Source organism: Pseudophryne corroboree, chromosome 11 (assembly GCF_028390025.1).
Source record: "Pseudophryne corroboree isolate aPseCor3 chromosome 11, aPseCor3.hap2, whole genome shotgun sequence".
Lineage (NCBI taxonomy): Eukaryota > Metazoa > Chordata > Amphibia > Anura > Myobatrachidae > Pseudophryne > Pseudophryne corroboree.
The window spans coordinates 340,577,749-340,602,482 of NC_086454.1; the positions used below are offsets into that span (position 1 = coordinate 340,577,749).

Below are 24,734 nucleotides of genomic sequence, written 5' to 3' on the forward strand. Positions count from 1 at the left end.
AGTTAGATTTGGGTGGGTTCTATTGTTTCTGTGCAGAGTAAATACTGGCTGCTTTATTTTTACACTGCAATTTAGATTTCAGTTTGAACACCCCCCACCCACATCTAACTCTCTCTGCACGTGTTACATCTGCCCCACCTGCAGTGCAGCATAGTTTTGCCCATTAGAGAAAAAGTTTGCTGCTGCGATCAGATCCGAATTACGGCCTACAGGCCACTGAGCAATTATATACAAAAGGAGACTATAAACGGAGTTATCTACAGTACACTGCTGCTGGGAGAGGGATAGTCATATGAGAAGAGTCTGGGCCACCATCCGCAAACACTTGTCTGTAGGTGATCCAGGCGCGGGGGTCATATGACTGAACCAGCTGTGACCACCACTAACCATCCCGAATAGAACGCACTACAGGCAGAGTTCATTAAAATTAATAAACTTTTATTCAGACAGAAAAGGAAAAGAAAACAAATAAACAGAGGTGGAAAGTCTTTACATTACAGGGAATATGTACAATATGCAGAGAGGAAGCAATGATTAATATCTTGGATCCCGGTAGAAGAGGTGCGGCCAGGCAGTGTATACCGGTTGCACCAGTGACTGACTTACGCCAGGTATGTGGTCACATAGCAGCACAGGGGTCTGGGACAGTCGTCCGGGTCACTCCCATTTGTAGATTTTCACCATCTTTTCTGTCAGAGTGGCCAGCATGTGGCTCTGGTTCACCTCTATGGGGCAGATGTCCAGGACGGGCTGGTCCGCCTGCAGCTTCTGGAGGAGAGAGCCGCTGCCTGAGTGCCAGACCTGACGGGAGACAGGAGAAGGTGGTGAGCGGTGTGTAAGGAAATAAGGGAGGCGCTAGTGTGGCAGGGGGGGGGACCACAGCTACAGGAACAACCAACGTTTCACTCGTTTACAGCCTTCTTAGACAGCATACGAGAATAGGAACAGCAACCAATACAGCCGTGCTGTACCATCGTAAGGAGACGGCAATGAACACCTAGTCAGCTCACAACTGAGCGGACTGCTTTAGGCACTAGGCTCAGAGAACGGTCTCTGTCAGGATTGTCGCAGCTTTAGCCGGTAACGCGGCTCTTAGCAGTATCCCCTCACCGCTAAATGTTCAGAGATTGTGAAGCCGTATAAAGCTGAAAAGACTCCTTCTAGCGAAGGATCTCCAAACAGATTCACTAATCAATACTAACCAGACCTCCAGCGAGACGGAACACTCCTGACGCCCTATTCTCTGCAGGGATAGGCTGAATTCTCTAAGGAGAACCTAAAGTATTGGGGGGTAGTGAAAGTTTGAACCAGCTAAAGGGGTGATACAGATCTGATTGTAAAACAGCAGAATTTAGCACATCTACGATTAGTTACTCTGACATGCGGGGGAACGTCCAGCACAGGGATAGTCCGCCCCGCACCTCAGGCCCTAACCCCGCACAGGTGCAAAAGCGTCGCACGGCGGCGATGCTTCTGCACATGGCAAGTAGCTCCCTGCCAGCGCAACTGCTGGCCGCTACTCGCCATGTCCCGGGTCACAGCGGCTGCGTGTGACGTCACGCAGCTGCCACGGCTCGTCCCCGCAACGGTCCAGACATGCCCCCGCTGTCCGGAACATGTCCCGCCAACGTTGTTCTAACGCCGCTGGCACGCTCCCTCCCGCCCCGCAACTGCCTCTACCTGTCAATCAGGCAGAGGCGATCGCAGCCCAAAGATGCTTTTAGCATCTCACTGGGCTCCCGGGGTGCGCACTCCACATAGGGATTCAGACTGCATTAGCCCCTAAGTGGCGTTCAGATACATTTGCTAAATAGCGGACGTAGGGGTCTATTTACTAAGCCTTGGAGACAAATTAAGTGGACAGATATAAAAAGTAACAGCCAATCAGCGTCTGCCATGTTACAGCTGTGTTTGAAAAATGACAGCTAGGAGCTGATTGGCTGGTACTTTATCTCCAAAGGCTTTAGTACATAGACCCCTTAGACACAAAGGGGATGATGCATCATGCAGTGAAATCGGCTTTGAGGAAGCATTTATCAAGTATACCCCATAAAATGATAGGTAGGCGCTGAATGGTTGCTATGGGAAATGTCTGCACTGATCTTCTCCACCCCTAAAATTTCTCTTTTTTAGTCCCCGTGACGCGAGAGAAAATTACAGCCTTACCCATTGGAGTCTGCTACTTAAATCACTTCTTGAAATGTTAAATCTCCTATATAATAGCCCAGATCTGTGACTTTGTGCCTCATTTGCTAACGCTGGGCGGAGTCAACACTGGGCGGAGTTAGTCAAATGAGTCACAGATCTGGGCAAATCTATAGGAGACTAGGAGCAGAAGCAGATAGTAAGGGCATGGCACAGGCAGGGGTGCATACCTCCCAGCTTTCTTCAGGCAGACAGGGGTGCATACCTCCCAGCTTTCTTCAGGCAGACGGGTGCATACCTCCCAGCTTTCTTCAGGCAGAAAAAGGAACAGATGCGCAGCGAAAAGGGGGCGTGACCAATTAAAATAAGAATTTACTTACCGATAATTCTATTTCTCGGAGTCCGTAGTGGATGCTGGGGTTCCTGAAAGGACCATGGGGGGATAGCGGCTCCGCAGGAGACAGGGCACAAAAAGTAAAGCTTTAGGATCAGGTGGTGTGCACTGGCTCCTCCCCCTATGACCCTCCTCCAAGCCTCAGTTAGGATACTGTGCCCGGACGAGCGTACACAATAAGGAAGGATTTATGAATCCCGGGTAAGACTCATACCAGCCACACCAATCACACTGTACAACCTGTGATCTGAACCCAGTTAACAGTATGATAACAGCGGAGCCTCTGAAAGATGGCTCACAACAATAATAACCCGATTTTTGTAACTATGTACAAGTATTGCAGATAATCCGCACTTGGGATGGGCGCCCAGCATCCACTACGGACTCCGAGAAATAGAATTATCGGTAAGTAAATTCTTATTTTCTCTATCGTCCTAGTGGATGCTGGGGTTCCTGAAAGGACCATGGGGATTATACCAAAGCTCCCAAACGGGCGGGAGAGTGCGGATGACTCTGCAGCACCGAATGAGAGAACTCCAGGTCCTCCTTAGCCAGGTTATCAAATTTGTAGGATTTTACAAACGTGTTTGCCCCTGACTAAATAGCCGCTCGGCAAAGTTGTAAAGCCGAGACCCCTCGGGCAGCCGCCCAAGATGAGCCCACCTTCCTTGTGGAATGGGCATTTACATATTTTGGCTGTGGCAGGCCTGCCACAGAATGTGCAAGCTGAATTGTACTACACATCCAACTAGCAATAGTCTGCTTAGAAGCAAGAGCACCCAGTTTGTTGGGTGCATACAGGATAACAGCAAGTCAGTTTTCCCGACTCCAGCCGTCCTGGAACCTATATTTTCAGGGCCCTGACCACATCTAGCAACTTGGAGTCCTCCAAGTCCCTAGTAGGCGCAAGACACCACAATAAGCTGGTTCAGGTGAAACACTGACACCACCTTAGGGAGAGAACTGGGGACGAGTCCGCAGCTCTGCCCTGTCCGAATGGACAAACAGATATGGGCTTTTTTGAGAAAAAAACCACCAATTTGACACTCGCCTGGTCCAGGCCAGGTCCAAGAGCATGTTCACTTTTCATGTGAGATGCTTCAAATCCACAGATTTGACTGGTTTTAAACCAATGTGTTTTGAGGAATCCCAGAACTACGTTGAGATCCCACAGTGCCACTGGAGGCACAAAAGGGGGTTGTATATGCAATACTCCCTTGACAAACTTCTGGACTTCAGGAACTGAAGCCAATTCTTTCTGGAAGAAAAATCGACAGGGCCGAAATTTGAACCTTAATGGACCCCAATTTGAGGCCCATAGACACTCCTGTTTGCAGGAATCGACCGAGTTGAAATTTCTTCGTGGGGCCTTCCTGGCCTCACACCACGCAACATATTTTCGCCACATGTGGTGATAATGTTGTGCGGTCACCTCCTTTCTGGCTTTGACCAGGGTAGGAATGACCTCTTCCTGAATGCCTTTTCCCTTAGGATCCGGCGTTCCACCGCCATGCCGTCAAACGCAGCTGCGGTAAGTCTTGGAACAGACATGGTACTTGCTGAAACAAGTCCCTTCTTAGCGGCAGAGGCCATAAGTCCTCTGTGAGCATCTCTTGAAGTTCCGGGTACCAAGTCCTTCTTGGCCAATCCGGAGCCATGAGTATAGTTCTTACTCCTCTACGTCTTATAATTCTCAGTACCTTAGGTATGAAAAGCAGAGGATGGAACACATACACCGACTGGTACACCCACGGTGTTACCAGAACGTCCACAGCTATTGCCTGAGGGTCTCTTAACCTGGCGCAATACCTGTCCCGTTTTTTGTTCAGACGGGACGCCATCATGTCCACCTTTGGTAATTCCCAACGGTTTACAATCATGTGGAAAACTTCCCCATGAAGTTCCCACTCTGCCGGGTGGAGGTCGTGCCTACTGAGGAAGTCTGCTTCCCAGTTTCCATTCCCGGAATGAAACACTGCTGACAGTGCTATCACATGATTTTCCGCCCAGCGAAAAGTCCTTGCAGTTTTTGCCACTGCCCTCCTGCTTCTTGTGCCGCCCTGTCTATTTACGTGGGCGACTGCCGTGATGTTTTATCCCACTGGATCAATACCGGCTGACCTTGAAGCAGAGGTCTTGCTAAGCTTAGAGCATTATAAATTTACCCTTAGCTATATTTATGTGGAGAAAAGTCTCCAGACTTGATCACACTCTCTGGAAATTTTTTCCTTGTGTGACTGCTCCCCAGCCTCTCGGGCTGGCCTCCGTGGTCACCAACATCCAAAACTGAATGCCGAATCTGCGGCCCTCTAGAAGATGAGCACTCTGTAACCACCACAGGAGAGACACCCTTGTCCTTGGATATAGGGTTATCCGCTGATGCATCTGAAGATGCGATCCGGACCATTTGTCCAGCAGATCCCACTGAAAAGTTCTTGCATGAAATCTGCCGACTGGAATTGCTTCGAAGGAAATCACCATTTTTTTACCATGGCCCTTGTGCAATGATGCACTGATTTTAGGAGGTTCCTGACTAGCTCGGATAACTCCCTGGCTTTCTCTTCCGGGAGAAACACCTTTTTCTGGACTGTGTCCAGAATCATCCCTAAGCACAGGAGACTTGTTGTCGGGATCAGCTGCGATTTTGGAATATTTAGAATCCACCCCTGCTGTTGTAACAGTATCCGAGATAGTGCTACTCCGACCTCCAACTGTTCCCTGGACTTTGCCCTTATCAGGAGATCGTCCAAGTAAGGGATAATTAAGACGCCTTTTCTTCGAAGAAGAACCATCATTTCGGCCATTACCTTGGTAAAGACCCGGGGTGCCGTGGACAATCCAAACGGCAGCGTCTGAAACTGATAGTGACAGTTCTGTACCACGAACCTGAGGTACCCTTAGTGATAAGGGCAAATTTGGGACATGGAGGTAAGCATCCCCGATGTCTCGGGACACCATATAGTCCCCTTCTTCCCGGTTCGTTATCACTGCTCTGAGTGACTCCATCTTGATTTGAACCTTTGTAAGTGTTCAAATTTTTTTAGATTTAGAATAGGTCTCACCTAGCCTTCTGGCTTCAGTACCACAATATAGTGTGGAATAATACCCCTTTTCTTGTTGTAGGAGGGGTAATTTAATTATCACCTGCTGGGAATACAGCTCGTGAATTGTTTCCCATACTGCCTCCTTGTCGGAGGGAGACCTTGGTAAAGCAGACTTCAGGAGCCTGCGCAGGGGAAACGTCTCGACATTCCAATCTGTACCCCTGGGATACTACTTGTAGGATCCAGGGGTCCTGTACGGTCTCAGCGTCATGCCGAGAGCTTGTCAGAAGCGGTGGAACGCTTCTGTTCCTGGGAATGGGCTGCCTGCTGCAGTCTTCTTCCCTTTCCTCTATCCCTGGGCAGATATGACTCTTATAGGGACGAAAGGACTGAAGCTGAAAAGACGGTGTCTTTTTCTGCAGAGATGTGACTTAGGGTAAAAAACGGTGGATTTTCCAGCAGTTGCCGTGGCCACCAGGTCCGATGGACCGACCCCAAATAACTCCTCTTCCTTTATACGGCAATACACCTTTGTGCCGTTTGGAATCTGCATCACCTGACCACTGTCGTGTCCATAAACATCTTCTGGCAGATATGGACATCGCACTTACTCTTGATGCCAGAGTGCAAATATCCCTCTGTGCATCTCGCATATATAGAAATGCATCCTTTAAATGCTCTATAGTCAATAAAATACTGTCCCTGTCAAGGGTATCAATATTTTTAGTCAGGGAATCCGACCAAGCCACCCCAGCTCTGCACATCCAGGCTGAGGCGATCGCTGGTCGCAGTATAACACCAGTATGTGTGTATATACTTTTTATGATATTTTTCCAGCCTCCTGTCAGCTGGCTCCTTGAGGACGGCCCTATCTATAGACGGTACCGCCACTTGTTCTGATAAGCGTGTGAGCGCCTTATCCACCCTAAGGGGTGTTTCCCAACGCGCCCTAACTTCTGGCGGGAAAGGGTATACCGCCCATATTTTCTATCGGGGGGAACCCACGCATCATCACACACTTCATTTAATTTATCTGATTCAGGAAAAACTACGGTAGTTTTTTCACATCCCACATAATACCCTCTTTTGTGGTACTTGTAGTATCAGAAATATGTAACACCTCCTTCATTGCCCTTAACGTGTGGCCCTAATAAGGAATACGTTTGTTTATTCACCGTCGACACTGGATTCAGTGTCCCTGTCTGTGTCGACCGACTAAAGTAAACGGGCGTTTTAAAACCCCTGACGGTGTTTTTGAGACGTCTGGACCGGTACTAATTGTTTGTCGGCCGTCTCATGTCGTCAACCAACCTTGCCGCGTGTTGACATTATCACGTAATTCCCTAAATAAGCCATCCATTCCGGTGTCGACTCCCTAGAGAGTGACATCACCATTACAGGCAATTGCTCCGCCTCCTCACCAACATCGTCCTCATACATGTCGACACACACGTACCGACACACAGCACACACACAGGGAATGCTCTGATAGAGGACAGGACCTACTAGCCCTTTGGAGAGACAGAGGGAGAGTTTGCCAGCACACACCAAAAACGCTATAATTATATAGGGACAACCTTATATAAGTGTTTTCCCTTATAGCATCTTTTTTATATATTTCTAACGCCAAATTAGTGCCCCCCCTCTCTGTTTTAACCCTGTTTCTGTAGTGCAGTGCAGGGGAGAGCCTGGGAGCCTTCCCTCCAGCCTTTCTGTGAGGGAAAATGGCGCTGTGTGCTGAGGAGATAGGCCCCGCCCCTTTTTCGGCGGCCTCGTCTCCCGCTCTTAACGGATTCTGGCAGGGGTTAAATATCTCCATATAGCCCCCGGAGGCTATATGTGAGGTATTTTTAGCCAAAAATAGGTTTTCATTGCCTCCCAGGGCGCCCCCCTTCCAGCGCCCTGCACCCTCAGTGACTGCCGTGTGAAGTGTGCTGAGAGGAAATGGCGCACAGCTGCAGTGCTGTGCGCTACCTTAAGAAGACTGAGGAGTCTTCATGCCGCCGATTCTGGACCTTCTTCTTGTTTCAGCATCTGCAAGGGGGCCGGCGGCGAGGCTCCGGTGACCATCCAGGCTGTACCTGTGATCGTCCCTCTGGAGCTAATGTCCAGTAGCCAAAGAAGCCAATCCATCCTGCACGCAGGTGAGTTCACTTCTTCTCCCCTAAGTCCCTCGTTGCAGTGATCCTGTTGCCAGCAGGACTCACTGTAAAATAAAAAACCTAAGCTAAACTTTTCTAAGCAGCTCTTTAGGAGAGCCACCTAGATTGCACCCTTCTCGGCCGGGCACAAAAATCTAACTGAGGCTTGGAGGAGGGTCATAGGGGGAGGAGCCAGTGCACACCACCTGATCCTAAAGCTTTACTTTTTGTGCCCTGTCTCCTGCGGAGCCGCTATCCCCCCAAGGTCCTTTCAGGAACCCCAGCATCCACTAGGACGATAGAGAAAAGGGGGTGTGGCTTCACGGGAGGCCCCGCGATCGCGAGCCACGCCCTGTTTTCGTCAGTGAGGGGGCATGCCCAGCGCTCTGTGAGCTGCTGGCATGCCCCCAGGGGTGGATTATGAGTCCGGGGGGCCCGGGACACTTGAGACAGGGGGGCCCTATCTCATTGCTGTGCCTGCTGTGGGTTTGAGGGCGTGGCCTAATCGCGCCCCACGTGGACACGCCCCCTTATGCAAATTACAGGATTTTTATTTTTAATTTTTTTTTATGGGATTTTGGCCCCTCAGTCTGGGGTAAATCCAGAGGGGGTGGTCGCTCCCCCCTACACACCAGCACAGGCAGAAGAAAGCTGCAACACCACAGACCTGCCAACACGCAGCAGCGTGTGCTGACTGTAGCACAATGCTGCTGCTGTTACTGGCAGGACGGGGGAGCTTCAGAGCTACTCCAGCCCCCAAAAACTGTGGGGCCCGCGGTACGTACCCCCTGGGCTCCCCCCTTAATCCGGCTCTGCTGCCGGAACCCCCCCCCCCCCCCCCTTAATCCGTACCTTTTGATGCCCCCTCTCCCTCCACTAAATATATTCACCGCTGCTCTGCTAAGCAGAACAGCGAGTACAGGAGCTTCCCAACTAACCCCCCCACCCCCGCGGGACACTGCGGCCCGCGGGATAGACCTAAGAAAAATGGGGCTGACACGTAAAAATCAGGACAGTTGGGAGGGTGTGAGGGGGTATGCGGTACAGACAGACGGGCACCGGCTCACTGTGTGCTTGACCCCCCACATCAGCAAACTCAGCATGGGCTCTCTGGCGCGGAGAAGCATCACTTTCTGGCACACTCCATGCTTCTTAGCTGCAGTTTTGTGGGGCACCTGCCGCTGTGCAAGTTCCGTACTGTCTGTTATCTGCAGCCCCGGCAACCCCACCGCTAGCTGCAGCGCTGTCGCCCGCAGTGAGGTGCGCCCAGCTCCTTCACACACTTTAGCCGGCGGGTAGCGCTGCTTGCAGGCTCCTACCCCCTCCTCCCTCCAGCCGCAGCATCTCCTGGGGGCTAACCAGTCACTCCCAGTCTCCCCTTACCACAGTGCCCGGCAGCCGCGAGGTCCACGTCGCGTGCATGCTATGACCCCCTCCTCCCTCCAGCGTCTCCTGGGGGCTAACCAGTCACTCCCAGTCTCCCCTTACCACAGTGCCCGGCAGCCTGCATGCTATGACCCCCTCCTCTCTCCAGCCGCAGCATCTCCTGGGGGCTAACCAGTCACTCCCAGTCTCCCCATACCACAGTGCCCGGCAGCCGTGCGAGGTCCGCGGTGTGTGACCGAGGAGGGGGGGGGGGGGGGGGGGGAAGGATGCGGACGGGCAGAGGAAGCAGGACTCCAGCCTGAGAGAGTCAGCCATGCCAAGTCTCCACCAGCAGCAGATCCCAACAGGTTGGAGTGGAACAGCAGCAGCCAGCATCAGTGACTCCGGTAAGACACATCTGTCTGTCACCACTGTTCTGTCCCTAATACCAATCTTTCCTGTGCCCTGTGTTCTGTCATGTCCCTGTCACCTCTGGCCTTGTCCTGTCACCCTTATCCTGGCCCTTTCACCCTTATCCTGGCTCTGATACCCCTATCCTGGATCTGTCAACCCTATCCTTGCCCTGTCACCCCTGTCCTGGCCCCGTACCGCATACCCTCCAACTACCTTTTTGGCAGGTACAGTACCCGCAGCGCCTCCAGACCCCTCCCCAATGCACCGCACCTCCCCCTCCACCACATGCGGCACTTCACCCCTCCCCCACATGCTGTGCCTCCAGACCCCCTACACCACTCCCACTCCCCTCCACCACCCACAGCAACCCTCCACCATCCACCCCCCATATATGTCTCCCCCCCACACCTGCCCCCCCCCTCCACCCGCAGCATCTGCAGACACCCTCCTCCATCCGCGGTCCCCCCCTCCCCCACGGCACCCCCGCACCTGCCCCTCCACCACCTGCAGCGCCTCCGGACCCCCTTCCCCATCACCACCTGCGGCGCCTCCGGACCCCCTACCCCAACCCCTTCCCATCGCACCTCTGGAACCCTTCACCCATCCGCAACATCCCCGCACCTGCCCCTCCCCCACCCGTGGCACCCCTGCCCCTCCCCCACCTGCAGTGCCTCTGGACCCCTCCCATATCTGCAGCCCCCACTCCTCTGCCCCCCCCTCCCCCGCAGCATCTACAGACACCCTACCCCAACCGCAGTCCCCCCCGCACCCGCTACATTCTGTACATCGTGCCCTGCAGGTGCTGTTCACGCCGTCGCAAGGGGCTGCGCCTCCATCATCGCACGCTCTTTCATTGTGCAATATTTAACCACTAACAAAGGAATGCAGGTAATACTCCATATAATACAAATACTGAACCCCAGATAGGCATGCAAGGGTTAAGGGGGCGTAGCCCCTTGCGACGGTGTGAAGAGCGCCCGTAGGGCGCGATGAAGCACGTAGTGTAATATTATATACTGAATTGTTTTAATGAAGTGAACTTTTTTTCTTTTCTTTTTTTTTTATAGTCGTCATGCGCAAAAGCCCTTATTTTTATCACTGTTTCCTCTGCTGGGGCGTAGAATGCGCCATTCTATGGGGGGTATTCAACTGTTTGAAAAGTCAGTTGGGTGTCTGTTTTTTCCTATCTATAAGACAGGGGGAAAAAAAAACAGACTCCCAACCGACTTTTCAAACAATGTGACTAGGATGCACCAGGAGACTGCGCTGAGTAATGTGACATATGACACCTGTATACTGTGTGTGACCGAGGCTGTATACGGAGCACAAAAAGACTAGGTCGCACCAGGAAACTGCACTGGGGAATGTGATATATGACCTGTATACTGTGTGTGACTGGGGCTGTATATGGAGTACAATGTGACTACAACGCACCAGGAGACTATGCCGAGTAATGTGATATATGACACCTGTATACTGTGTGTGACTGAGGCTGTATACAGAGCACAATATGACTAGAACGCACCAGTAGACTGCGCTGAGTAATGTGATATATGACACCTGTATACTGTGTGTGACTGAGCCTGTATATGGAGCACAATGTGACTAGGACGCACCAGGAGACTGCACAGAGTAATGTGATGTGACACCTGTATACTGTGTGTGACTGAGGCTGTATACGGAGCACAATGTGACTAGGGCGCACCAGGAGACTGTGCTGAGTAATGTGATATGTGACACCTGTATACTGTGTGTGACTGAGGCTGTATAAGAAGCACAATGTGACTAGGACGCACCAGAAGACTGCACTGAGTAATGTGATATGACACCTGTATACTGTGTGTGACGGAGGCTGTATACAGAGCACAATGCGACTATGACGCACCACGAGACTGCACTGGGGAATGTGATACATGACACCTGTATACTGTGTGTGACTGGGGCTGTATATGGAGTACAATGTGACTACAACGCACCAGAAGATTGCATTGAGTAATGTGATATATGACACCTGTATACTGTGTGTAACTGAGGCTGTATACAGAGCACAATGTGATTAGGACGCACCAGGAGACTGCGCTGAGTAATGTGATATGCGACACTTGTATATTGTGCATGACTTATTCTGGAGAGGACGCACACTAGAACTTGTATTGGAAAAGTCACAGCTGCCACATTGTAGCACTTCACATGCAGATTCAGTGACTCGTCACACACAGTATACAGATATCATATATAAAATTAATCAGCGCAGTCTCCTGGTGCGTCCTAGCCATATTGCGACTGAGGGGCTGAGACTGCCGCACAATGTATGAGGACACACACTTGTGTATACCAGGGTTCACATACCAGGCTTACAAACTATGAAATGGTATCTGTTCTGTAATCCGTATCAACCAATCCAAGGTCGGCTTTTACTGCAATTACAAGTGCTAAAGCCGCCAGCCGATTGGTTGTTACATAACCGCTGTGTGTTCCATGTTACTACATAATTCCCAATCTTGGAGCCAGACACAGTAACACGAATAACACTGTAGAATCAGTACTAGGTGTCCTCACCCGGGCAGAGTTGGAGGACTCGTCTCCCGCACACACCAGGATGCTGCCGTCCCGCTCCGGGCTCTGGAATATGGCGTTCTTGGTGAGGAGTTTACACGTGGGTCCCGCGTTGAAGGTCTGGACCGGGAAACATGAGCAGCTGTACTCGTCCGCTGCGTCACTCAGCCGGCTGCTGGTAAGTTCCATCATCACGCAGCGCAGGTAGCTGTGCGTCTTACCTGCCAATACAAGCATCGCTGTGGGTGGCTGCATACACAACACACACATTACCGGGGTCAGTGTCACACACTTACCAGGGCGGTAGGTCACAAGGCAGTGGCGCGTATTGCTCTCTGTCTGGATGTCCGTGCACCCTCCGGGCTCCACAGGGAGAAGGTGGGGCTTGTACTGAGCATCTTTCATCTCCCAAAAACAAGCTCCCTCCAGGGTCCCGGCCAGCACCCCTCCACATGGGAAGACCTCAGAGGCGGCTCGGGGCACGTACGAGAGGGAGACCACAGGACAGCTAGAGGGAAATGGCAGGACGTGAGGCACAGTATTCGCTCTCCAGCTGTACGGCGTTACAGGACAGGCACCTACCGAGAGCCCAGCGGCACCAGCTCCTTCACGCACTGGCTGGTGTCCCTCAGGTCGTACACCATCACAGTGCCATTGACGAGACCGGCATAAACATAATTGGTATCGTCCGAGCACCAGCTGCAGCTCCACACTGGCCGGCCAGTGTTATACGTCTGGACCACAGTGTTCGTCAGCAGGCTGCGGGGAGAAGAAGAGGACAAAACGGCTTAATTCCAACAGCATTGCCCTGCGCAAAAGGGCAGGTGTAACGCCAGTGTTCCCGGGAATCGGGTGCACCGGCGGGGTCCTCACCTGGTGAGCTTCACAGTGTTATCCAAAGCAGCAGAGAGCAGCAGCCCGTCAGAGCGGTCGTTGAAGGCCAGGCCTCGGATCTGTTTGGAATGGATGGGAACGTACTGGCTGCTTTTCATGTTGGCTGCGCTCAGCTTCTTGACGCCACAACCTGTGAAGAGCAGAGACGGGGAGTGAATGTGCTTTCCTGGGATCAACCACCTCGCGGATCGCGAAAAACCGTCGCAGAGCTGCAGGTAATGCTGATGGGTCACAGAGCTGAGCGACCTTCTGCTACTGCGTATGCACGAAAAGCCCTAAAACTCCTACAGCGCACGTGTTACAGGAAGTACGCACAATGGCGCTGGTGTGATTGGGACGCACGGTTAGAAAGGGCTTGGGTGGTAACTAATCAGGCGCACGGAGCTGGTCCGTCTTATGGGCCCGCTATGGCAGTATGGCAGGCATGCTCAATCTTTTACTATGTACTCTGACGGAGAATCTGCACTTGCCAATGGTGCGACTGATGGTGGAGTCTAGACACTGCGTGGCGTCTCAGCCCTGGCACAGTCACACACGGACGTACAGTGTCTGCTGTAGAACACGCCTGGTATCCAGTGGGTGGTCTATGGTGACTACAGGATAGAACACATAAGACAAGAACTGGAATGACCACAACATGGTCAGCAAGAGAAAATAGCAGTTTCCTGTGTAGGGAGGAGCCAATAGCAATGGTAACGCCTCAGTCGCTAAACGTTCCTGTGATTTTCACGTTATAAGATCAGCAACGAGAGGTTAATAGGAAGATAAAACGTAACACCCTGCCCAGCCGCTAGGCGATCCAGGCTGCCCCTTACTAGCGCAAGGTCACGGCGCCTTACAGACATGAAACATGGAGAACTCACAAAGGTTTCAGACACTGCCTGAGTGATGGAAGCCTCTGCTCTCTACCGTATCCATCCACACGTGTCCGGACATCATCACCCAGCAAAGCTGCCCCTACTCCTAAGTTACCCTGGCACCATGTCCGATTACACCGTGCAGTGGATTTCCCTCCGGCTATTCTGACGCAATAAGAGGATCGTGCAGAACGCGTCTCTGTGCTTGTACTGTAAGAGCTAAACAACAGATGACAATTTCCCTAAACACATATAAAGGTCCGCAAGAGTCAGCAGCGTCTTACCAGGGACCAGCGTGCTGTGAGATGACGGCTGCGATACCACAAGACAGCTCAGGCGCTCACAGTACGACATGACGCGACAGTTCCCCCCTTGAGAGATCAGGATGGCTTTCTCAAAGTTGTACTTGCGTTGGCCTTGGCTGGAGGACAACGAGCCGGAGCCCCCGGCCCGGGAATGTGAGGGCTGCTGGGAAGAGCTGGTTCCATGCTGGGCCATTAGTGTCTTCAACTCCTGCCGGGAATAACCAAGCTGGCGATCAGCGAGCACAAGTCTGAAAACTACACCCCCCTCCCCTGTACGTATAGCGGCTCCCCGAATTTACATGCAGAAATACCAGAAGCTCCACCGCCGAATGTACCCACATAAGATTTTACTCACCGGTAAATCTATTTCTCGTAGTCTGTAGTGGATGCTGGGAACTCCGTAAGGACCATGGGGAATAGCGGCTCCGCAGGAGACTGGGCACAACTAAAGAAAGCTTTAGGACTACCTGGTGTGCACTGGCTCCTCCCTCTATGACCCTCCTCCAGACCTCAGTTAGGATACTGTGCCCGGACGAGCGTACACAATAAGGAAGGATTTTGAATCCCGGGTAAGACTCATACCAGCCACACCAATCACACCGTATAACTCGCGATACTATACCCAGTTAACAGTATGAAATATAACTGAGCCTCTCAACAGATGGCTCAACAATAACCCTTTAGTTAACCAATAACTATATACAAGTATTGCAGACAATCCGCACTTGGGACGGGCGCCCAGCATCCACTACGGACTACGAGAAATAGATTTACCGGTGAGTAAAATCTTATTTTCTCTAACGTCCTAAGTGGATGCTGGGAACTCCGGAAGGACCATGGGGATTATACCAAATCTCCCAAACGGGCGGGAGAGTGCGGATGACTCTGCAGCACCGAATGAGCGAACTCTAGGTCCTCCTCAGCCAGGGTATCAAACTTGTAGAATTTAGCAAATGTGTTTGACCCCGACCAAGTAGCTGCTCGGCAAAGTTGTAAAGCCGAGACCCCTCGGGCAGCCGCCCAAGGAGAGCCCACCTTCCTCGTGGAATGGGCTTTTACAGATTTAGGATGCGGCAGTCCAGCCACAGAATGTGCAAGTTGAATCGTGCTACAGATCCAGCGAGCAATAGTCTGCTTAGAAGCACCCAGCTTGTTGGGTGCATGCAGGATAAATAGCGAGTCAGTCTTTCCGACTCCAGCTGTCCTGGAAACATAGATTTTTAGGGCCCGGACTACGTCCAGCAACTTGGAATCCTCCAAGTCACGAGTAGCCGCAGGCACCACAATAAGGCTGGTTCAAATGAAAAGCTGAAACCACCTTTGGGAGAAATTGGGGACGAGTCCTCAATTCCGCCCTATCCATATGGAAAATCAGATAAGGGCTTTTACATGATAAAGCCGCCAATTCTGACACACGCCTGGCCGAAGCCAAGGCCAACAGCATGACCACTTTCCACGTGAGATATTTTAAATCCACGGTTTTAAGTGGTTCAAACCAATGTGACTTTAGGAAATTCAACACCACGTTGAGATCCCAAGGTGCCACTGGGGGCACAAAAGGGGGCTGAATATGCAGTACTCCCTTAACAAATGTCTGAACTTCAGGTAGTGAAGCCAGTTCTTTCTGGAAGAAAATCGATAGAGCCGAAATCTGGACCTTAATGGAACCCAATTTTTGGCCCATAGTCACCCCTGACTGTAGGAAGTGCAGAAAACGGCCCAGCTGAAATTCCTCCGTTGGGGCCTTCCTTTCCTCACACCACGCAACATATTTTCGCCATATGCGGTGATAATGATTTGCGGTCACTTCTTTCCTAGCTTTAATCAGCGTAGGGATGACTTCCTCCGGAATGCCCTTTTCCTTCAGGATCCGGCGTTCAACCGCCATGCCGTCAAACGCAGCCGCGGTAAGTCTTGGAACAGACAGGGCCCCTGCTGCAGCAGGTCCTGTCTGAGCGGCATAGGCCATGGGTCCTCTGAGATCATTTCTTGAAGTTCTGGGTACCAAGCTCTTCTTGGCCAATCCGGAACAATGAGTATAGTTCTTACTCCTCTTCGTCTTATTATCCTCAGTACCTTTGGTATGAGAGGAAGAGGAGGGAACACATAAACCGACTGGTACACCCACGGTGTCACTAGAGCGTCCACAGCTATTGCCTGAGGGTCTCTCGACCTGGCGCAATATCTTTCTAGCTTTTTGTTGAGGCCGGACGCCATCATGTCCACCTGTGGCCGTTCCCAGCGATTTACAATCAGCTGAAATACTTCTGGATGAAGTCCCCACTCTCCCGGGTGGAGGTCGTGCCTGCTGAGGAAGTCTGCTTCCCAGTTGTCCACTCCCGGAATGAACACTGCTGACCGTGCTAACACGTGATTTTCCGCCCATCGGAGAATCCTTGTGGCTTCTGCCATCGCCGTCCTGCTTCTCGTGCCGCCCTGTCTGTTTACATGGGCGACCGCCGTGATGTTGTCTGACTGGATCAGTACCGGCTGGTTTTAAAGCAGGGGTCTTGCCTGACTTAGGGCATTGTAGATGGCCCTTAGTTCCAAAATATTTATGTGTAGGGAAATCTCCTGGCTTGACCATAGCCCTTGGAAGTTTCTTCCCTTTGTGACTGCCCCCCAGCCTCGAAGGCTGGCATCCGTGGTCACCAGGACCCAGTCCTGTATGCCGAATCTGCGGCCCTCTAGAAGATGAGCACTCTGCAGCCACCACAGCAGAGACACCCTGGTCCTTGGAGACAGGGTTATCAGCCGATGCATCTGAAGATGGGATCCGGACCACTTGTCCAACAGATCCCACTGAAAGATTCTTGCATGGAACCTGCCGAATGGAATTGCTTCGTAGGAAGCTACCATTTTTCCCAGGACTCGCATGCAGTGATGCACCGAGACCTGTTTTGGTTTCAGGAGATCCGACTAGAGACGACAACTCCTTGGCTTTCTCCTCCGGGAGAAACACCCTTTTCTGGTCTGTGTCCAGAACCATCCCCAGAAACAGCAGACGTGTCGTAGGAACCAGCTGTGACTTTGGAATATTCAGAATCCAACCGTGCTGTTGTAGCACCTCCCGAGATAGTGCTACCCCGACCAACAACTGCTCCCTGGACCTCGCCTTTATAAGGAGATCGTCCAAGTATGGGATAATTAAAACTCACTTTTTTCGAAGGAGTATCATCATTTCGGCCATTACCTTGGTAAATACCCTCGGTGCCGTGGACAGACCAAACGGCAACGTCTGGAATTGGTAATGACAGTCCTGTACCACAAATCTGAGGTACTCCTGGTGAGGAAGGTAAATGGGGACATGCAGGTAAGCATCCTTGATGTCCAGTGATACCACGCAATCCCCTTCCTCCAGGCTTGAAATAACCGCCCTGAGCGATTCCATCTTGAACTTGAACCTTTTTATATAGGTGTTCAAGGATTTAAAATTTAAAATGGGTCTCACCGAACCGTCCGGTTTCGGTACCACAAACATTGTGGAATAGTAACCCCTTCCTTGTTGAAGGAGGGGCACCTTGACTATCACCTGCTGAGAATACAGCTTGTGAATTGCCTCCAGCACTGCCTCCCTGTCCGGGGGAGCTGTTGGCAAGGCAGATTTGAGGAACGGCGAGGGGGAGACGTCTCGAATTCCAACTTGTACCCCTGAGATACTACTTGTAGAATCCAGGGATCCACCCGTGAGCGAGCCCACTGGTCGCTGAAGTTCTTGAGACGGGCCCCCACCGTACCTGGCTCCGCCTGTGGAGCCCCAGCGTCATGCGGTGGACTTAGAGGAAGCGGGGGAGGGCTTTTGTTCTTGGGAACTGGCTGTATGCTGCAGCTTTTTTCCTCTACCTCTGCCTCTGGGCAGAAAGGACGCGCCTTTAACCCGCTTGCCTTTCTGGGGCCGAAAGGACTGTACCTGATAATACGGTGCTTTCTTTGGCTGTGAGGGAACATGGGGTAAAAATGCTGACTTCCCAGCTGTCGCTGTGGAAACGAGGTCAGAGAGACCATCCCCAAACAACTCCTCACCCTTGTAAGGCAAAACTTCCATGTGCCTTTTAGAATCTGCATCCCCTGTCCACTGCCGAGTCCATAAACCCCTCCTGGCAGAAATGGACATTACACTTATTTTAGATGCCAGCCGACAAATATCCCTCTGTGCATCTCTCATGTATAAGACTGCGTCTTTAATATGCTCTATGGTTAGCAATATAGTGTCTCTGTCTAAGGTATCAATATTTTCTGACCGGGAATCTGACCACGCAGCTGCAGCACTGCACATCCATGCTGAAGCAATAGCTGGTCTCAGTATAATACCCGAGTGTGTATAAACAGACTTCAGGATAGCCTCCTGCTTCCTATCAGCAGGCTCCTTTAGGGTGGCCGTGTCCGGAGACGGTAGTGCCACCTTCTTTGACAGGCGTGTGAGCGCTTTATCTACCCTAGGGGATGTCTCCCAACGTGACCTATCCTCTGGCGGGAAAGGGTACGCCATTAGTAACTTTTTAGAAATTACTAGTTTCTTATCGGGGGAAGCCCACGCTTCTTCACACACTTCATTTAATTCATCAGAAGGGGGAAAAACCACTAGTAGTTTCTCCCCAAACATAATACCCTTTTTTGTGGTACCTGGGGTAATATCAGAAATGTGCAACACATTTTTCATTGCCGTAATCATGTAACGTGTGGCTCTATTGGAATGTACACTAGTCTCATCATCGTCGACACTGAAGTCAGTATCTGTGTCGACATCTGTGTCTGCCATCTGAGGTAGCGGGCGTTTTAGAGCCCCTGATGGCTTTTGAGACGTCTGAGCAGGCACGGGCTGAGAAGCCGGCTGTCCCACATCTGATATGTCGTCAAACCTTTTATGTAAGGAGTTGACACTGTCGCGTAATTCCTTCCACATATCCATCCACTCAGGTGTCGACCCCGCAGGGGGTGACATCACATTTATCGGCACCTGCTCCGCCTCCACATAAGCCTCCTCATCAAACATGTCGACACAGCCGTACCGACACACCGCACACACACAGGGAATGCTCTGACTGAGGACAGGACCCCACAAAGCCCTTTGGGGAGACAGAGAGAGAGTATGCCAGCACACACCAGAGCGCTATATAAAACAGGGATACACACTACACAGTGATTTTACCCCTTATAGCTGCTTATATATCAAAGATTGCGCCTAAATTTAGTGCCCCTCCCCTCTCTTTTTTTACCCTATGTAGTCTGGAACTGCAGGGGAGAGCCTGGGGAGCGATCCTTCCAGCGGAGCTGTGAGGGAAAATGGCGCCAGTGTGCTGAGGGAGATAGCCCCACCCCTTTTCCGGCGGGCTTCTCCCGCTTTTTTTATACAGTTATGGCAGGGGATTTTACACATATATAAAGGTATATTCAATTAGCAGTGATAACGGACTTTTCACGTGAAACGCAATTACAGCCTATTCAATTATCCTGGGAAATTTATCGGTGATCATTTTTTCACTAATTTCACTTCACAGAGAAGCAGGTGAAAAGTTGGGAAAAGTCACTATTTTAAGGTAAAAATGTTTGGATATGGTACAGAACTCCTGGGACACCCCCCTTAATGACTAATTAGGCACGTTGAAGTTTTTAATTATTTTTAATTGGCCAATAATGACGTCATTTTTGGGGTGAAAAAGTAAAAAGTGATGGAAATTGGGGTTCAAGGTATGGGACAGGTATATTGGGGTGCTTTATGAGTGGGACAGGTGTTTTTTAGGCTTGCAGATGGGAGTAATCGGTCTGTTTCCACTTTTTTTTTTTTAAAGTACCCTAAAATGACCCAAATATATACTTAAACCCATTTTCATGTACCCCAAATTTAATGAGAGCATTTATTTTGCTCAAAAAAACTTGCGTTCTATAATTTTTTTGCATTTAAAAAAAAATGCATATAACAGCCATTTCACACAATTTAAGTCCCCAAAAACTCTCTAATGTGATCTCTAATACACTTCTCTTCTGATTTCCTATGTTAGTTTAGCATTTTTTGGGGTACAGGCTGATTTCCCCATTTTCACCTGCACTTTTCACTGCAAGAATTTTCACGTGAAACCCGGTCGGAATTGAATAGGTCGAAAAACGGAGCGTTTTCGCGGCAATTTTCGGGCGAAAAATTGCCGCGAATTTGCGAATAATTGAATACCCTAGATAGTCTTAAAGGCTATATTATGTGTTAATTTGCCAAGTAAGGTACTTATATTGCAGCCCAGGGCGCCCCCCCCCCCCCCAAGCGTCCTGCACCCATCAGTGACCGGAGTATGTGGTGTGCCTGGGGAGCAATGGCGCACAGCTGCAGTGCTGTGCGCTACCTTAATGAAGACCGAAGGTCTTCTGCCGCCGATTTCCAGGAACGTCTTCTTGCTTCTGGCTCTGCTAGGGGGACGGCGGCGCGGCTCCGGGACCGGATGACCGAGGCTGGGCCTGTGTTCGATCCCTCTGGAGCTAATGGTGTCCAGAAGCTCAAGCTAGCTGCAAGCAGGTAGGTTCGCTTCTCTCCCCTAGGTCCCTCGTAGCAGTGAGTCTGTTGCCAGCAGATCTCACTGAAAATAAAAAACCTAAATATTACTTTCTTTCTAAGAGCTCAGGAGAGCCCCTAGTGTGCATCCAGCTCGGCCGGGCACAAAATTCTAACTGAGGTCTGGAGGAGGATCATAGAGGGAGGAGCCAGTGCACACCAGGTAGTCCTAAAGCTTTCTTTAGTTGTGCCCAGTCTCCTGCGGAGCCGCTATTCCCCATGGTCCTTACGGAGTTCCCAGCATCCACTTAGGACGTTAGAGAAAATCAGTGCGCACTTTCATTTATCAGAACCCTAGTACGACCCCATCACAATATAAACCAACATGGCCAATTATAAAGGACATGACTGTAAAGCAATGTGTTTAATAACGGTTTCAAGAAAATTAGGATTGATGCAAGCCAATAACGTCATCAGTGTCATTACCCGGGTGTAACTAGTGAGGGATAAAGGTCTCTTTATGCTAGAATCTGCCGCTGGCTGCCCTTTGTACCACTGCCCTCACCTAGACCATGTGTTTAGTACCTGGCTGCTCACCTGGATCTGATTGCGGAGTTTACCACATTCATCTGTCAATACCTGGACCTGGAGGCGACACTGTGCAGACTCAAGTTCCGCTTTCCGCCGCAACGTCTGCTCCTTATCCAGGGAACTGCAAGGACATTATAGAGAGTGTATGTATCAATGATGATGGAATTACACGCAAGTTCAGATATATAGGGACAAACCCACAGTAGTTTTCTTATATCCTTTTCCACCAAACATTTAACCAAGGTTATTGCTGGGGCAACCTGGGTCAAGGTTTGGTGTGAAGGGTCAGATAAAAATTACCCCGATAGAAACGTAGTCCCTAAAAGCAGACGCGGCCTATATAAGGTCAGAAACGCAGTCCCTAAAAGCAGACGCGGCCTATAGAAGGTCAGAAACGTAGTCCCTAAAAGCAGACGCGGCCTATAGAAGGTCAGAAACGTAGTCCCTAAAAGCAGACGCGGCCTATAAAAGGTCAGAAACTTAGTCCCTAAAAGCAGACGTGGCCTATATAAGACGAGAAACATAGTCCCTAAAAGCAGACGTGGCCTATATAAGATGAGAAACATAGTCCCTAAAAGCAGACGTGGCCTATATAAGATGAGAAACATAGTCCCTAAAAGCAGACGTGGCCTATATAAGATGAGAAACATAGTCCCTAAAAGCAGACGGCCTATAAAAGATGAGAAACATAGTCCCTAAGAGCAGACGGCCTATATAAGGTCAGAAACGTAGTCCCTAAAAGCAGACGTGGCCTATAAAAGGTCAGAAACGTAGTCCCTAAAAGCAGACGTGGCCTATATAAGATGGGAAACATAGTCCCTAAAAGCAGACGTGGCCTATATAAGATGAGAAACACAGTCCCTAAAAGCAGACGTGGCCTATATAAGACGAGAAACAGTCCCTAAAAGCAGACGTGGCCTATATAAGACGAGAAACATAGTCCCTAAGAGCAGACGGCCTATATAAGGTCAGAAAGTAGTCCCTAAAAGCAGACGCGGCCTATATAATGCGTGTTAGTAGTTTCCTTACATATTCTTTATTTACACCTGGAAATAACAGGCGTAACTCCTTTTGGTAGTAGTGCATCTCTCACCATTATTCTGCGGTTATTATTAGGTTTTAAAGCCTCAAACTAACCAGATTTTACGTGAAACCTGCTAATTTACTAAAATGATTCCTTTTTGACTAGAAGAAAGAATTATACATTTTGTCATCAATCACCAGAAATCCACAAAACAAAAGGAAGTAACTCAGAGTGTGACATGTTAGTATTTGTAAGAAGTTTCTACGTTCCATATGGTGTAACTGCAGGAGGAGGCAGACTCGTCACCTGTATGACTGCCTCTAACAGCGGCACACTCACAGTCTGACAACATATATCCCAGGATTACCTCTTCATACGCTCCTGCTCGCTGGTGTCCAGAGCCTTCAGGGTGCGGGCATACAGGACCACGATGTCGGATCGCTTGGCTTTCTTATTGCACTGGGGAGTCAGAGAGAGAGATGGCAGCTAATGAAACACGGGGACTGAACCCACTTCCCAGAACTCAGCAGACTCATCTCTCAGCACAGATCAGGGGTCAGGCTCTCACCGCTGCTGCCTAGCACGTACTCCTACATACACACGGCCATTCAGTCTTCTAGAAAACAAATCTTTATAAGAAGGGACAATTTCTCATGTGCACCAGCCTACATTTCATTATACTGTAGTGTCATCAGAGAACTGTGACCTACCTGTTACTGCACAGATGCCGCAACCTCCTGGAACGGCGTGGGATACGAGCAAAGGCATTGCTAACTTGTTAGATCAGGTCCAGCCAACCTGCGGCTCTCCAGCTGTAGTGGAACTACAGGTCTCAGCTTTGCCAATAGGGTATGCTAAAACAGGGACAGGGCGTGCTGGAACTTGTAGTGTCACAGCAGCTGATGAGTTGCAGGTTGGCCAGGCCGGGTTAGATAATCTGTCACTGCCACCTTGGGCAAGAATACCCAAAATATGGCAAACCCCCCCAGCAAAAAAATAAAAATTAAAAAAAAAAAAAAAGGAAGAAAATCCCCGCACACGGCAACATGAACAGAGGAAAAGACAAAATTCTGAAACTCTCTGGAACATTGGCGGTGGCTGAACAGAAGTTATTACAGCCTGTCCGATGCAGAAGTATACATGGCAGCGTCGGCACATACCTGTGGACACTTGGCGGCGCCTCCTCTCAGCCAGCGATCAATGCAGGTAAAGCCAAAGAGATGGCCGCAGCGAAGGGCGGAGAGCCTGTGCTGTCCTGCGTTGGTCCAGGACTCCAGGCATATGGCACAGGTGTCCCCTTCTTCCTCTTCTGCCGTAAGTGGGGCCGCCGCCGTCTTTACAGGTGTCCGCTGTGGAGAAGTAAAGAGGTCTCACAATGGACATTAATAGCAGAAAAGGAAGAGACCCTAATGGGCCAGTGCGGTCACCTGTAGCAACCAGATATGGACTGTCACAAACACACTGTGGTCACCTGTAGCAACCAGACATGGGCTGTCACGTACACACTGCAGTTACTTGTATCAGACAGGGGCTCTCACTTACACAATGTGGTCACCTGTAGCAACCAGACACTGGATTTCCTGTACACACTGCGGTCACCTGTAGTAACCAGACACGGGATTTCCCGTACATACTGCGGTCACCTGTAGCAACCAGACCCGGGATCCGTGTACCCACACTGCGGTCACCTGAAGCAACCAGACCCGGGATCCGTGTACCCACACTGCGGTCACCTGAAGCAACCAGACCCGGGATCCGTGTACCCACACTGCGGTCACCTGAAGCAACCAGACCCGGGATTTCCTGTACACACTGCAGTCACCTGTAGCAACCAGACACGGGATTTCCTGTACACACTGCAGTCACCTGTAGCAACCAGACACAGGATTTCCCGTACACACTGCAGTCACCTGTAGCAACCAGACACGGGATTTCCTGTACACACTGCAGTCACCTGTAGCAACCAGACATGGGCTCTCCCGTACCCACTGCAGTCACCTGTAGCAACCAGACATGGGCTCTCGCACACCTTTTTCATCTTGGCTGGAGATGCAGACGATACGCTCTCAGCTACAACCACCGGTCCAGAGCCTTCAGCGACCTCTGACCCAGCTTCTACAAGGTTTATGCGGAGTTCTTCAGGAGCTAAAGATTCAAGAGAGAAGCCTTAGCAATAGCCCACATACAAGAGCCCTTTTCTCTAACACAATGGAGGCAGCCATGACCTATCCAAACGGTATACCAGGGAGCGATATAGTCAGACGCACCTGGCTCGGCCGGTTGAGCAGGACTGGCATTATTTTCCCATTCATTCACATCCGCGGCGCTTCCACCTTCATCATCACTACTCAGCTCTACGGTCTCATCAGAGCTGTCGCCCCCATTCCCTGCCGATGGTGCGGACCCCTGGCTTCTCTGCACTTGAAGGAAGTTGAAGGCAGGAAGTCCCGTACGAGAGCTGGAGACACAATACATCAGAGCCTGAAGCGGTCGCCTGGCGTAGAGCAAGCACGGTGAGGTGGGAGA

At 50.7% G+C, this 24,734-nt stretch overlaps 1 protein-coding gene across 2 annotated transcripts in view; it reads right to left on the reverse strand.

Moving 5' to 3' along the window:
- Positions 1-417: 417 nt before the first annotated feature.
- Positions 418-24,734, reverse strand: part of RFWD3 (ring finger and WD repeat domain 3) — a 66,731-nt gene continuing 42,414 nt past the window's right edge. For both annotated transcript variants that reach the window (XM_063945889.1, XM_063945888.1), the window contains exons 3-13: positions 24,476-24,666; positions 24,238-24,353; positions 23,369-23,557; positions 22,576-22,667; positions 21,191-21,305; positions 14,095-14,323; positions 12,933-13,083; positions 12,642-12,818; positions 12,356-12,567; positions 12,063-12,280; positions 418-801 (exon numbers count right to left, since the gene is read on the reverse strand). In XM_063945889.1, coding sequence (XP_063801959.1) covers positions 658-801; positions 12,063-12,280; positions 12,356-12,567; positions 12,642-12,818; positions 12,933-13,083; positions 14,095-14,323; positions 21,191-21,305; positions 22,576-22,667; positions 23,369-23,557; positions 24,238-24,353; positions 24,476-24,666 — 1,834 coding nt within the window. In that variant the 3' untranslated portion in view covers positions 418-657. The remainder of the gene's footprint in view (positions 802-12,062; positions 12,281-12,355; positions 12,568-12,641; positions 12,819-12,932; positions 13,084-14,094; positions 14,324-21,190; positions 21,306-22,575; positions 22,668-23,368; positions 23,558-24,237; positions 24,354-24,475; positions 24,667-24,734) is intronic.